The sequence below is a fragment of the Osmerus eperlanus genome, chromosome 5 (assembly GCF_963692335.1).
Source record: "Osmerus eperlanus chromosome 5, fOsmEpe2.1, whole genome shotgun sequence".
NCBI lineage: Eukaryota > Metazoa > Chordata > Actinopteri > Osmeriformes > Osmeridae > Osmerus > Osmerus eperlanus.
In genome coordinates, this window is record NC_085022.1 from 14,477,619 (window position 1) to 14,492,588 (window position 14,970).

The 14,970-nt window shown below is 44.8% G+C and overlaps 2 protein-coding genes across 3 annotated transcripts in view; both read left to right on the forward strand.

The window, feature by feature from the left end:
* The first annotated feature begins 748 nt into the window (after positions 1–748).
* On the forward strand, positions 749–7,808 carry gtse1 (G-2 and S-phase expressed 1). 2 transcript variants are annotated; one of them, XM_062461847.1, is made up of 13 exons: positions 749–872; positions 1,367–1,447; positions 1,566–1,623; positions 1,713–2,391; positions 2,738–2,815; positions 2,846–2,944; positions 3,635–3,776; positions 4,092–4,520; positions 4,914–4,983; positions 5,551–5,775; positions 6,269–6,590; positions 6,782–6,898; positions 7,490–7,808. In XM_062461847.1, the coding sequence occupies exons 2-13, from the start codon at positions 1,417–1,419 to the stop codon at positions 7,583–7,585; spliced, it is 2,346 nt and encodes a 781-aa protein (XP_062317831.1). In that variant the 5' UTR covers positions 749–872; positions 1,367–1,416; the 3' UTR covers positions 7,586–7,808. The 2 variants fall into 2 exon arrangements, with proteins under 2 accessions (XP_062317831.1, XP_062317830.1); XM_062461846.1 differs by having other exon boundaries at positions 2,738–2,944.
* Positions 7,809–8,366: 558 nt separating this feature from the next.
* The window catches only part of LOC134021233 (cadherin EGF LAG seven-pass G-type receptor 1-like), a 44,808-nt gene continuing 38,204 nt past the window's right edge, over positions 8,367–14,970 (forward strand). The window contains exon 1 of the mRNA XM_062461848.1: positions 8,367–12,019. Within this exon, the coding sequence (XP_062317832.1) occupies positions 8,509–12,019 (3,511 nt within the window). The 5' untranslated portion in view covers positions 8,367–8,508. The remainder of the gene's footprint in view (positions 12,020–14,970) is intronic.

The window sequence follows — 14,970 nt, forward strand, 5'->3', positions numbered from 1 at the left end:
AATGTCATTGTTTCGTACTTTTGCCCTTCATCTAGTGTCTGAGATGTCAGGCCCGGTTTGAAAAGTAGGTCAAAACCATATAACAGATGGGCCATCACATTTACATTTATGCATTTAGCAGACACTTTTATCCAAAGCGACTTCCAAGAGAAAGCTTTACAAAAGTGCATAGGTCACTGATCATAACAACGAGATAGCCTCAAACATTGCGAGCAGCCAAAACATGAAGCATACATTGTGAAAAACCAAATAAGTGCCAAAGGGAAGAACCATAAGAGCATGCAGTTAAACAAGTTACAATTAAACAACATGAAACTCAAAAAGTGTAAGAGTGTAGCTGTAGAAAAACAATCAACAGTAAAATATTTCACATCACTGTTCTATTTCTTTGTATTTAGCTAACTGAATTAATTGGCTTTTTGATAGTAGGCTATTTTGTTTGTGGGGTAATAATGCCTGCCTATTCTAAACCAAAATGACATGCTTGGCCTACTTATTTTGAACAATGAACCTGTAATGATATTGCGTGACAAACGAATGACTAACAATTCATTTTTCAATATCGTTTACAAGTTCAAGGCCAGGCCACCTAAATGTCAGATTAGAGCTTACATAATTAAATGTTCATGATTACGGTTATTCGACTCGAAACACAGTTGACTACTTTTCTACGTGACAAAACAGTAGTTGGTAAACGTTGGTAAACGACATCAGCCAATAAAGAAGCACGTTTTACGTCACATGACCAGAAAGTTTGTCCACGAAATTTGAAATGAGTGTCACTGAGATGTTTGTGAAAAGGATTTTGAACCAAGGCACTGATTAAACAGATATAACGTCTTGAAATAGTGCTATATTTCTTAAATACCACGGTATGTATTATTTCTATATACCAATAGCACTTAAAGCCTTTGTTTTCCAATATGGGTTTAGTTGACATGATGATGATACTGTAGTAAACTAAAATTGAAAGCACAATTGATTAGGCTCGTTATAGCACTACTGAAACAACATTGACTATCTATAGTGTTTACCTAGGAGGATGATAATTCGACGAAATTACAACAAATCGAGTTATCTAGATAGTTAGATAGCTAATATGTGCAACTGAAAATAAGTAGAATCTAATGCATGCTAATGAGCTAACATAAGCTAGGCCACCTAACCGAGTGGTTAGCCTAGCCCTAAATGGTTAGCCAGCTAGTGAACTAGCAATTGAAGCGTTTCACAAATTCATTAATATAAAGGCTACACATGGCAACATACTGTTCCACCTAGCTATTTGATGTAGCTAACTAAAACACGTTTGCTTTTGGCTATATGTAGGACATTCAAATGTAATTTTTTCATTTTTATGAACACGAAGGTTGACCGAACACTCAGTGGAAGCATCTTCGTACCTTTCTGCCTGGATCCATGGAGAGTATGGATTTCAATGCAAATTGTGGTAAATAATTATGCCTGTTTGAAGCGTCGTGGCTGTTGATGTATGTTGTTGAGTAATGTTTTATTTTTTGCGTTTTATATTCATTAACATGAATGCTTATCTTTATTCTATCTTCAAGATTTCTTCACTTTGGCAGAAGAAAAGTTCGATTTTGACGTTTCATTATCGCCTGCCAGGTTTGTGTAGAATTAGAGTTTGACTTGAAAACGATTGGATAAGCCTCCTCTCAATTACCCTTTCAATACCTTTTCTCATGTGTTTGTAGTTTAAAGGGCGATGAATATGAGGACGAGGTTTTTGTAGGCCCCATCAGTCACAAGGAGAGGTGTATTACAGTGGGACTGGAGACCAGATGTAAGGACAGTGTCAGCAACGGGGATCTGTCGGTGGGAGAGGCGCAGAGCTGGAGCCCCCTCACTGGGGAGAAGTTTGAAGAGATCTGCAAGGAAGCTCAGCAACTAGCCTGTGAACTAGAAGGCAACCAGCAGCACCCAAACAATGGTGGTACTAAGGGTTCACCCACAGATGACAAAGACAAGAAAAAATCAGAAGACTTTGTGCAGGACACAGGGTCTAAGCTGGGGATATTCAGCAAGCCAACCAGTGGGGTCCTCAGCCCCGTTAAAAGGGAGACCTTCTGTGTGCAGGACAGTCCCATGAAGCAGCTCCCTGCTGCCTTCCAGAAGCGTCTGCTCAGAGCTAACGGGCATGCTATCTCCGGAGGCGTGGCCTGCGCTGCTAAGGCACGAGTTGTCTCTGTTAGCACCTCCAGCCCTGTGAGGGGGCCCAAGTCTCAGACACAGCCCAAGATGGTACTCAGAGGCAGGGCCAGTTTGGCCGGCACCAGAGGGGTGCTCCCCAGCAAACCAGCTGCCCCAGTCGGGACCACTACTCAGACGAGACCAGCACCAGAGAAGACTACAAGGCTCCCTCCTCCACGCAAAGTATGGGCTCTTTTCTTTTTCTCTAAGATTGTTTGCCAAAATGCTTAATGTTTTTACTTGACATGGTTTTACATTTTAAGTGTAGACCAGGTGGGGCATGAAGCCCTTTTCTCTTGGCCGTTTAGGGGCTTATTTGTGGGAGCTTGCAATGATCACATACACCACTAACTGACTATCAAGGGTTAAAGCAATGCCATTCTTGTGGTCACAAGGACTCCTTAAGACCGGCAATATCCAAATATAGGCTATATGTCTATACAATACGCACAAAGTTCCACAAATAAATTGTTCCTTATTAAAAAGGTCCTTGGATGCAGAGTCTCAACTTTTGCTTGTTTTGTTTCAGAGTACCTTAGGATCCAGGTGCAGCCTTGCGAGTTGTGACTACAGCAGGGTGGGCTCCAGCAGGGTGGGCTCCAGCAGGGTGGGCTACAGCAGGGTGGGCTCCAGCGAGGACCTGCTCTCAGACACAGCGAGCGTGGCCTCCGACGTCAGCGACTCCTCCCTCAACTCCAGCCTGCAAGGAAGGAGGAGTCTTGCTCCCCCCAAGAAGGTAAGACAACGTTTGTGAGAGGTGTTATTAGGGGTGGGGGAAAAACTGATTCACATTTGAATCGCGATTCAGTCTTCTAGCAATTCACATCGATCCACTTTTTTTTCCGTACCGTTTTTTGGGGGGGATTAAAAATCGCAAAAAATCATGAATCGATTTGTGACCCCAGGAATCGAATCGTGAGGTACCAAAAGATTCCCATCCCTAGGTGTTATGGTGTCTCAGGAGCAAAGGATAAGGAGTCATAGGTTGTTGTAAACTCCTTACTAGGGTATTTTTCAGGACAAGCAATCGTGGTTATGCTGAACATGTCTGGCTGACTGGGACAAGAGCAAGGAACAGGAAGATCTTAGCTAAATGTAAACAGTCACCATCTAGTGGACAGGTGTGTTTAGTGCAGCATGCAAGACTCTTCAGGTGTTCTTGGAAGTTGTACTGATTAGGCGAGTTGGTACACCTTTTTTTTTTGTCATTCAGGCAGAAGAAAATGTCGATTTTCTTTACATTTACATTTTCGTAAATGAAAATGTTGCCTCAGAAACCAATAGTGTGGGTAACACTGAGCATCCACAAGGTTGGACAATATCAGTCTGTTGTTGCAGCATCTTCTCAGTTCATTAGCCAGCTGCTCTGTTGAAATCAAATGACGACATCAGGAGTACGTGTCCCTTATCCGCCGGGTTGTTTCAGGCTGGACCTCGAGTCCCGGCTGGGACCAAAGGCCCACCTCCTCAGAACAGGAGAGGGGCAGAGGGGAAGAGGAACACTTCCTCCTCCTCTTCCTCCGTGTCCAGCTTCAACTCCAGCCTGTCTGTGTCTCCCACTGGGAAAGGTGAGGACCGAACCGATAGCTTTCATTAACGAACGTCCAGTATTGGAACTTAGCTCTACAAGCTTGCATCTAGAATGTACTTGCATATTAGCCGTGTCATCCATCAATCCATGAAGGTTCTTTCAATAAAGGGCAAACCATCACCCACCAAACATCATCCACCAAACATTACTTACTACGATTACTGGGAAACATTAATTGTACTTACATAGCTGTGTTTTTGGTACAAATGGAACAGCTCACTTATATATTTTCTCAGTATTGTTCCACCTGGTGTTGAAATGCTGTAGCTCACGTTACCATCTCTCATTTCAGCTAAACTCAACTCGTCTCTAAACACGAGTGTGGGCGGCCCCAGTGGTCGCATCCGCACCAGCGTGAGCCGACTGGCCAATCCGGGCGCAGGCGCCAAACCCCGCTTACTCAGCAGCCGAGCCCCCGAAGCCCCGCCCCCTCCCAGATCCTCCGCTGCGGGAGGACGACGCTCGATCTCCGCCCAGGGGAGGAGGCCCTCTGAGGTGGTCCGGTCCACCCCCATCAAGAGACCCGAGGCTGGGCTCTCGGTTGGAGCACCCACCCCCCTCTTCCAGACCCCCGCCAAGAGAGCCATGGAGAGGACCTCTTCTGTACCCAACATTCCCTCCTCTGCCAAGCCGGAGAGTGTGCTGAGGGCCAACTCCAAACTAAAACTCTTTTTGGCCCCCACACCCACCAGCCAGCTGAAAGGGTTACGCATGTCTGAAGGTAAGGTTTGTTTTTGGGCATGTGTGTACAGAAGCCTCCTACAATGTTTGTGTCATTTTCTGTGTTTATGCACTATTCAAATGCTATATTGAGGCTTGAGTTTTGATTGTTTGTTGGATTATGGATTGTTTATTTTTCCACCATGATTTAGTCAAACAACCTTTATTTAAAGTGTACTATCAATCTAACCGCTGGTAGAAGTGATGTCGTCCGTCCATTCACAATTCCAAGAGTAAATGAACATGTCTCCTCCATCTTTCTTTTCCAAAAAATGTCGCTCCGTCTTCCTACTCTTCTGTAATGGACGCTTTCCCCTCCTCCTTTCTTCTCCCAACCCCACTGCCTCCCTCTCCCTCCTCCTCTGTTTCTCCTCCTTCCTCTTCCCCCCCTCAGCGGTCTCGTCCCCTGAGGCTTCTCGGATAATGAGGCCAAAGAGGCTGGTGTCTGCCTGCAGCGTGGACAGGTATTTATTCTCTCCTTATTGGTGGGAGGACTACAATGTCATTTTAGATTGAGATATGACAAAAGAAGAAGATTGAACAATGCCTTCAAGCCCTGTCAATCGCTCTGTCTGGAGTGTCAGTAGTACTATTTGTCATGAATAGAAAAATTGTGATTTGTATATATTTATTTTTGTAGCCTAAAGGGTCTTTGCGTGTCAGCTAAAGATGCTATCTTTCCTTTCCATAGTATTAGACCAGAATATTGGAGCAAGGAATTGTAGTTTATTTAATACAGAGAATGATAGTTGTATAGATAATCTGAAACAATAATATGCCCTCATCAAAACCTATGCTTTTGGCATATCTGACATACACAAAACTTACACATGTCCGTTTAATTGGTTCTGTCAATTTAATCGGTTCTTTAGAGCTCTTGTTAGCTTAGCATTTTTATTGATATTGATGTATACATGGGATACATGTATATACATTTGAAGTCAACTGTCCATTTAAATTATGAAATGTTTTGGTGATTTCAGAATAGAACCTTCTTCATTCATGTTCCGTCTCGTCTCTCCTCTTTCCAGCCTCCCTCCTCTTTCCCAGCCTGCTGCCCCATTCCCAGAACCCCCCCAGACGCCCTCTGCTGGTGGTAACAAGACACTGCAGTCTAAGATGAGGCACCCCTCTGCCCTGGCCACTCCCATGAACCGGCGGGTGTCCGGCATCCCAATGATGACCCCCAAGAGTGTGTCGAGGCTGGGGAGGCCCTCCCTGACAGGGGCCAAACTTCCCGCCTCCAGTCACTGGAGGTAGGAGGGGGGAGGAGAGAGGGGGGAGGAGAGAGGGGGGAGGAGAGAGGGGGGAGGAGAGAGGGGGGAGGAGAGAGGGGGGAGGGGGGAGGAGAGAGGGGGGAGGAGAGAGGGGGGAGGAGAGAGGCGGGAGGAGAGAGGGGGGAGGAGAGAGGGGGGAGGGGGCAGGGGAGGTAGAGTGACAGTGGTTTTTGCTGTATTTTACTCCACACTGTATTTACCTGGCTGTAATATCAGACCTAATCCACACCTGCTCCATTGTACTTTAGTTTCACTCAGATTAACTACTGCTGTTTGCATGAATGCCTTCCATCGGAAGCCCAGGCAATCATGGATATGGGATTGAATTTCGGGCAGCGATGCAGAAAAGTCAATACTCCCATTGAGACCAATCAACTAATTGTATTCCTCAGTCAATACTTTGATTACCTGGGCCATAGAGAACGGCCATGATAAAAACATTCCCTTCCGTGCTTTCATTCCTCTCCTCTAGTCCAGTGCAATTAAAGGAGACCAGGCAGCAGGAAGTGGTGGAGACGGGAGTCCTGGGAGAGGAGCCTGCCTGCCCTGCCGACGAAGCCCAGGTCCCACTCTTCTTCCTGGGGAACGAGCCGGAAGCACAGCCCCCACCCGCGGTCCCCCAGACAGAAACACAGGAGACCCCCTCCACTGTCAGTGACGTTAATCAGGACCCAGCAGAGCCCAGCAACGAGGACCAGCCGGAGGGTCCCAATGCCAGAGAGGAAAGGCAGAAACCTGAAGCGAAGGAAGATCTTCTTCAGCCCAGTGGGGTCGAACGACAAGAAACGAACGAAGTAACGTTTTCACACGCCTCAAGGACTAAATCCCTTGTTGCACTCTGTCTGCTTATAATACAGACTTCCTTGGCATTAACCATTGAAATACTGTCGGAATTATGCACTTGTGGTGTTCGATTATCTGCTGTACCAGCAAAAATGCACAGTGTATCTTCTCATTTCTTAACGAATGGTGTGACCTGTTCCAGGTGCTGCTGGTGGATGCTCCGGTTCCTGTGTTGAGGCTACAGGAGAAGCTGCTCATTGACCTGTCCAACACTCCTGAACTGTCCAGGACTGCATCCACCAAGCCCTCTGGTGGACAGGTGAGGGGAAAGTTGTAGTTGTGGTGATGGTTTTTTTTGCACTGTCTGTTCAATTAGACCAGTGGTTCTCAACCCTGTCCCCCTGTCCTGCATGTTTTAGATGTTTCCCTGCTCCAACACACCTGATTCAAATGAATGGGTCGTTATCTAGTTATGCAGAAGCCTGCTAACGACCATTCATTTGAATCAGGTGTGTTAAAACAGGGAAATATCTAAAACATGCAGGACAGGGGGTACTTGAGGACCAGGGTTGAGAACCACTGAATTAGACTATTCATTGGCTGTAACAGAGGAAATTCAGTTAAATGTGCACTTTTTTATCTGCAGTACTTACTAGATGTAGTATTGGTATGTTGCGTTGGATAAATGTCTGCTAAGTGAATAAACTGTAATGTCAAATTGCCCTTCATTACAACTCCAGTTTGTACAGTAATTTTTTTTTTTTACAATTACCCAGCGTAGACTGTTCCTGAAATAGTTTGAGAACTGTTTCAAGTGTGTATTTATTTAAATGAAATTATTTTAGTGCTGCATCCAGTAATCCAGTAAAATAATTTGAATATTAAAACTATATGTGCTTCTTCTATACAGTTGATTGACCTGACCTCTCCGCTCATCAAATGGAGTCCGGAGACAGGAAAGGAAAATCACATCAACGATGCCCCATTGATTAACTTGTCGTTTTAAGCAGATGCGTTACGGTTGTGTACGAGGATTCAGAAGAAGCCTAGTCTGTGTGTCTTTAACATAAGTGGAAATCAATACATGTTCAGTAAAAGAAAAATGTTTTCAATCAAGCCAGTTAATTAACCTTTTTTAGGTATCTAAATATGGGCCTACTGCTTTCTTTGTGACAGTCATGCTGCTTTGTGTTTTATCTTTTGTGTCTAAATAAATGTTCTTAATTTAACGGAAATTGTCTTTATTATTCTAAATAGTATTCTTTATGCCATACATGATATAATATTTATTTTAGTTTAAAGGGAAAATTTTTGAGCTGATATGACGACAAATTGAACAAAGTAGCTTGGGACTTTCTAATCTGAAGGTAATTAACGGTATGCGTATCCGCTAGAGGGGGCAAAAAGGCAAGGAACCGCAATACGTTTTTTGTTTGAACCAACATTGTGTGAGTTAGGCTCTTTTTTTCATCCAAACAGTTGCCAATTCAAATGATGTCTAGACTTCAGAAATTTTATTTCATAAAAAACCTAATGCGCTTATATTCTTAAAAAGATAAATAATGCTTAAAGTAAGATGCTAGCCTACTGTTGTTTTGGAAAGCCAAATGTTAGGCTACTCCTAACTATACAGATTTTTTTTTTCCTTATAGGCTATAGGCTACGCGAGTTCCAACACTGACAAAGGAGCCCTCAGACTTTGGGAGCAGGTTTATGCAAATGAACTTTCAGGGAAGGGGGCAGTACGACGGAGTTCTTCAGATCGTACTGGGACCACTGAACTGAACTAATTCATGCACGCCAAGCATCATCGCCACATTTTATATCAGCCATAGAAAGAAAGCGGACGGCGAGGACAAGGGAGAAGGTAGAACGGTGGACTTTTTAGATGTTCTTAAGAGGCAAAGTTGATGTCATGCATTTTAAATCATGGAATTACAAATGCTCTGGCTATGGATTGCTTTCTCATGCGTTCTATACTTAAGATGTTTTGATGTACACGTTTCGGACACATTTCATCCAGAGGCAGTTTTGGCAAATGTATCTCTTGGACAAGGTTGGATTTATAATATCGACAGGACATTAACTCCAAAATGGGTGAGGGAGTTTTTGAACATAACAAAGCAAGATGGAATATTATATTTCTCAGGAAAAGTAACTTGTGCGCGCCTGCCGATGAACCCCGTGCCACTATACTTACAGATCAGATCATTTACGGCGGAAAACGTTATACGGATTCATTTCAATACTTTTGTCCATGGACAAAATTGTTTCATTAAATACCGGAGAAAGACTCCTGAGCATAAGCACAACATTTATGTGAACATTAAAAGTGAAATAGTGACATCTCCTTGCCTCTCAACTGGTATTTTGCTTATGGACATTTATGAACATTTACCTCTTTTTCTCCGGAATAAAGAATTTTTCCATTCATGCAAGTCAGGGGAACAGAAAGTCACTTTTGATAGCGGGAAGTTTTCTCCAATTTGTTTACGACCCAGCCAGAGGCAAGAGTTGGATTTTGATTGTAAGGTGCAGGGGTCAGGAAAGCCCATCGTCGGCGTGAAACTGCGTTTCTCCCATCCACACAAGCGCGATGATTTAACAAGTAGCGAATATGATGTACTGGATCCATGGACCAAACGGAAGAAGAGAAATGTGAATACAGCTCCCCAGTTTCAGTTGCCCAACTATCAAGTGTCTGTGCCTGAGAATGAGCCATCGGGAACTCGCGTTATTACGCTCAAAGCCTTGGATTCAGACGACGGAGATGCTGGTCGAATTGAATATGACATGGAGGCCTTATTTGATAGCCGGTCCAATGATTATTTTCAAATTAACTTGGATACTGGTAGCATCACAACTTTACAGCCGTTGGATAGGGAGGTGAAGGACACGCATGTGTTCAAAGTTATCGCCACAGACAATGGCAGCCCGAAGAAGTCCGCCACTGCTTATCTCACTGTCACAATCAGCGACACTAACGACCATGGGCCTGTTTTTGAACAGACGGAGTACAGGGTTAGTATCAGGGAAAACGTAGAGGTAGGGTTTGAGGTGTTAACTATTAGGGCTACAGATGGGGATGCCCCATCCAATGCCAACATGATATACAAGATCGTGAATGAGGAAGGGGACAGTGTTGGCTTTGAAATTGACCCGAGAAACGGACTAGTCAAAATCAAAGTCAGGCCAGACAGAGAGGCCATGTCTAAGTATCAACTCATAGTGGAGGCCAATGATCAAGGAAAAGACCCATGCCCTCGAAGTGCTACAGCTACAGTTCACATCTCAGTGGAGGATGAGAATGATAACTATCCCCAGTTCAGTGAGAAAAGGTATGTGGTCCAGGTGCTTGAGAATGTGGCAGTGAACACCAAAGTGGTCCAGGTGCAGGCCACAGACAAAGATGAAGGCAACAATGCCAAAGTGCACTACAGCATTATCAGTGGGAACGTGAAAGGTCAGTTCTACATCCATTCCCCCACTGGTGTCATTGACGTCATCAACCCTCTGGATTATGAGATGAACAGGGAATATAATTTGCGGATCAAGGCTCAAGACGGGGGCAGGCCTCCTCTGATCAACGGCACTGGGATGGTTGTCGTGCAGATTGTGGATGTCAACGATAACGCTCCTATGTTTGTCAGCACCCCCTTCCAAACCAGCGTCTTAGAAAACGTGGCCATCGGTTACTCGGTTATCCATATCCAGGCTATTGATGCCGACTCGGGTGACAACTCTCATCTGGAGTACAGACTCACTGACACGGGCCCTGGCTTCCCCTTCACTATCAATACCAACACTGGTTGGATTACAGTCAGTGTGGAGCTGGATCGGGAGACAACCGATTTTTACACTTTTGGTGTAGAAGCAGTGGATCATGGGATTCCCGCCATGTCATCCTCCGCCGGCGTCAGCGTGACCATTCTTGACGTCAACGATAACGTGCCCACTTTCACCCAAAAGGTGTACTCCTTAAAAATCAACGAGGACGCCGCGGTCGGGGACAGCGTGCTGGCTCTGACCGCTATCGATCGCGACATCAACAGCGTGGTCACCTACCAGATCTCCAGCGGCAACACTCGGAACAGGTTTGCCATCACCAGTCAGAGCGCAGGGGGACTCATCACCCTGGCCCTGCCTCTGGACTACAAACAGGAACGCCAGTACGTCCTCACCGTGACCGCTTCGGACGGCACACGCCACGACACCGCGCAGATCTTTATCAACGTCACCGACGCCAACACCCACCGGCCTGTTTTCCAGAGCGCCAACTACCAGGTGATGATCAGCGAGGACCGGCCTGTGGGCTCCACCGTGGTCGTGATCAGCGCTACAGACGAGGACACGGGCGAGAACGCCCGCATCAACTACGTCATGGAAGACAACGTCCCCCAGTTCAAGATCAATCCGGACTCGGGCGCCATCACCACGCAGATAGAAATAGACTACGAGGACCAGGCTTCCTACACGTTGGCCATCATTGCCCGTGACAACGGCATTCCCCAGAAGTCTGACACCACATATGTGGAGATCATTGTTCTGGACGCCAATGATAACACCCCCCAGTTTCTCCGGGACATATACCAGGGGAGTGTATTTGAGGATGCCCCGGTGTACACCAGCGTCCTGCAGATCTCCGCTTCCGACCGTGACGCTGGCTCCAACGGGCGGCTCAGTTACACTTTCCAGGGTGGCGACGATGGAGAAGGAGACTTCTTCATCGAACCTTACTCCGGCATCATCCGAACGGCCAGGAAACTCGATCGGGAGAATGTGCCGCTGTACAACCTCAAGGCGTTTGCTGTGGATAAGGGCGTCCCGCCTCTGAAAGCATCCGTGGACGTTCAAGTGTCTGTCCTGGATATCAACGACAACGCGCCCGTGTTCGAGAGGGACGAGATGTACGTCTACGTGGTGGAGAACAGCCCCGTCGGTTCCATCGTAGCCCGCATCACCGCCACAGACCCAGACGAAGGAACCAACGCGCAGATCCTGTTTCAGATCGTGGAAGGGAATGTCCCAGAAGTCTTCCAGTTGGATATCTTCAATGGGGATCTCATCGCCCTCACAGATCTGGACTACGAATCCAAAATGGAGTACACCATCATTGTCCAGGCCACTTCTGCGCCTCTGGTGAGCCGGGCCATCGTGCACATCCACCTTCTGGACGTTAACGACAATGGTCCTGTCCTACGCGATTTTGAAATCATATTCAACAATTACATTACCAATAGGTCAAACAGTTTTCCAGACGGGGTAATCGGAAAGGTTCCGGCTCAGGACCCGGATGTGTCGGACAAGCTTCATTACACTTTTGTGGAGGGGAACGAGCTGAGTCTTCTTATCCTGAACCAGGCCACCGGGGAGCTCAAACTGAGCAGGGATTTGGACAACAACAGGCCCCTGGAGGCAAACATGAAGATCTCTGTCACAGGTAAAGGAAATTTGCTTTGAACACAATCAGCGCCTTTGCTTTTCTTATACTTGTCTTGAGACCTGTTCTGTCAAATGGGAAGACAGTCTATGATGAATGAATTCTCCATGGGGCATCCAGACTGTTGAGCAATCATGCAACACAGTGTGGCTGAAAGGCTTCTGTATAAATTACCACCTTTTAGTTGATTGAATTGTTTCTCAGAAGTAGTTGCTTGACAGTCCATTAGACATGCCACGTCTCTACTTTATAGAGCTCAAATTGTAACTTTTTTTCATCCCAATTACTGAGGGCACACACTACTGTCATTTTACTAGCAATACCACTGTCATTTTATACACATCCAATCACCCTCACCAACTTTACTGTCATTTTATACACATCCAGTCACTCTCACCAACTTTACTGTCATTTTATACACATGCAGTCACTCTCACCAATAGGGCAGTCTCTCAGACCAGGAACATTCATGCTCCTCTGACATTGTAAGTGCGTTGCAAAGGATCATCATTTTCCTAGTTCCCTCCACCACCCCAGTCTTCAGGTGACGTGTCAGTACACTTCTTAGGATCATGCTAACAGACTACCTGAGTATGGTGAGTATAATTGGTCTTTTGGGGGTCAGCTTTAGAAACTAGGCCTAAGTAGGCAAGTAAAACCCGACGTAAAGGTTTTTAGACCCCAGGAAAGAATCATAGTTGTTCAAATCAATGATTGACAGATATTGTGTCTTCACACTTCACAATTCAAAAGCAGGTCTTTTATCTCCTTGTTGCATTTTGTGCTTTACATCCTCTCTTGTGAAGTGACTAGCTACTGGACTAATTGTTGTCAGTTGTAAATCAGTTTTATTACTGGTCTGTGCCTTGCATTTGAAAGGGATTCTCACTTGAGTTTAACGGACCCTCTTGAATGCAGAAGGGGACTATGCTGATTGGTTTAAATCAGCACATTTCTTACAGTGATGAATGACTGACCATTAAGATATATCATTGTGTCCATCACTATGGTCACCACAGCTGCAGTGACCCCATTGCACCCTCTAAAGTTCCAAACGTCTTTTGTCCCTGTGATACCAAAGAGAGAAAACAAGACAGATGACCAGACAAAATGCTTAAAACAAATTGTCTTTCACCTGTAAAGTTGACCATCTCTAAATTTGATCAGCTATGTGCTTGAATAGAACAGTGTTATTATCATAACCTTATATCCATCATCTGCCCTGGTTGATGCCCTGTATGTTGTTGTTTTTAATCTTCTATGATATAGAATATTACTGTAGAGCTTGTGGTTGTGGTTTGAACGCCTTCTGAAGTGCACCGTCATCAAGGTACCCAAACTAAAGGGTTTCCAGAATTAGCTAATACAGTAGGTTCCTTGATCTACTTAGAAGCAAGGGCTAAACCTTTGAAATGTATGTGCCTTTTGCTACATTTCTGTTTTGACAGACAAGCATAGGCTTCAAACCATTTCATGATTAGACAAGTGTTGAGGTACATCAAAACCAGCAACGCTAGTAACAGAAAATCTGTATAAATATTTGAACTCATTTCAACTTACCAAGCGTTGAGGCCTACATGATACGCATGCTTTTTACAAAAACTTTGCCCCTAGCTCTTTTATATCTTACTTATGAAATAATGATTGATTAGTCAATGTCACTGAGAAATTCCCCGTAACTCATGATTTTGCACTTGCTTCAGTCTAATTTTCAGCGTGTGGTGACTTGCTGACACTGGAGTTAATTTGACTGTCTGGGAAGAGTTTCAGTATCTCAGTTTCAGAGTCTCATCCAGTCTCTCTTGCAGAGAGAAACCCTCTAAGTGGATCTCTTCTTGCACTCTCACTCACAAACACAATCCCACACACAGTCTTTTTTTCCTTTCCTCAGGGTACGTTTTCTCGAACAGTTCATGTCTTTACAGCCTGGCAGTTTCAGCCTCACCCTGACATAACACATTTCTATTAACCATATACACATTTTTGTTAATCCGTATCTGAGCTATTCAGAGTTGTCTTTAATTTCAGGCATTGCCTCTCCAGCCATGGGAATTGAATTAACCGTCCATGCCTGGCCCAGAATACTTGGCAGATCTTAGTGTCTGGCTTCAGTGGAGCTCTATTAGACCCAATGGCACTTGTAATTCAATTTGAGGAAATTACCAACCGCATGCTCTGGTGCTTGGCAAAAGATTTCCTAATGCAAATAAATTGCTTTAATCTCTTACAGTGTGGATTGACATGAGGTTGAAGGTCAAAGAGGACTCTTTTCCCAGAGTATACGTTATCCTGTGCCTTACAGTGAACCCGAGGCAAACGTGTTTTGCCAGTTTGTTTTGTGGAAAGAAAGAGGGTACAAATGTAATTAGCATCCAGAATGAGCTGTGGAAGTGAAAACTGTTGGTGCGTGTGTCCCATGGTGTTGGTGCTCGTCCCAGACATCACATAAACACTCCTATTCTTCTTGTGTAACCAATTAAGCTTAATCCTGCCTCGTCTTGCAATGTGGGTTTTGAGAAAGGGTACAGGTAGGGTTACACTTTACACAGTTTCCATATGATCTATATGAGTGTATGATCTCATACCCCGTAATACATTTTCATTGTATCTATATTATCCTACACAACTGGAAGTGTGTCTGGCTAATAACATTGTACCTGTAAGTATACTTTAGCTATATTTTTTCACTTGGGTACTTTTACTTAATATGTACTTAAATTATATTTACCTTTAATTTGCAAACATTATCATAGGACAGGTATCACACTCATACTCTGTTTAAAGTACTGGGCCAGCTTCTTAGTCCGTCACATTAACATTAAATTATGTCGGAAATACCAGAGAGTGCCAGAGAGAATGATGTGATGTCATTGTTCAAACATTTGTTCCTGGTGGAGATTTATGATTCCCGTGATAGTCTTGGACATGCCCTTCAGGCTGGGCATGACGAA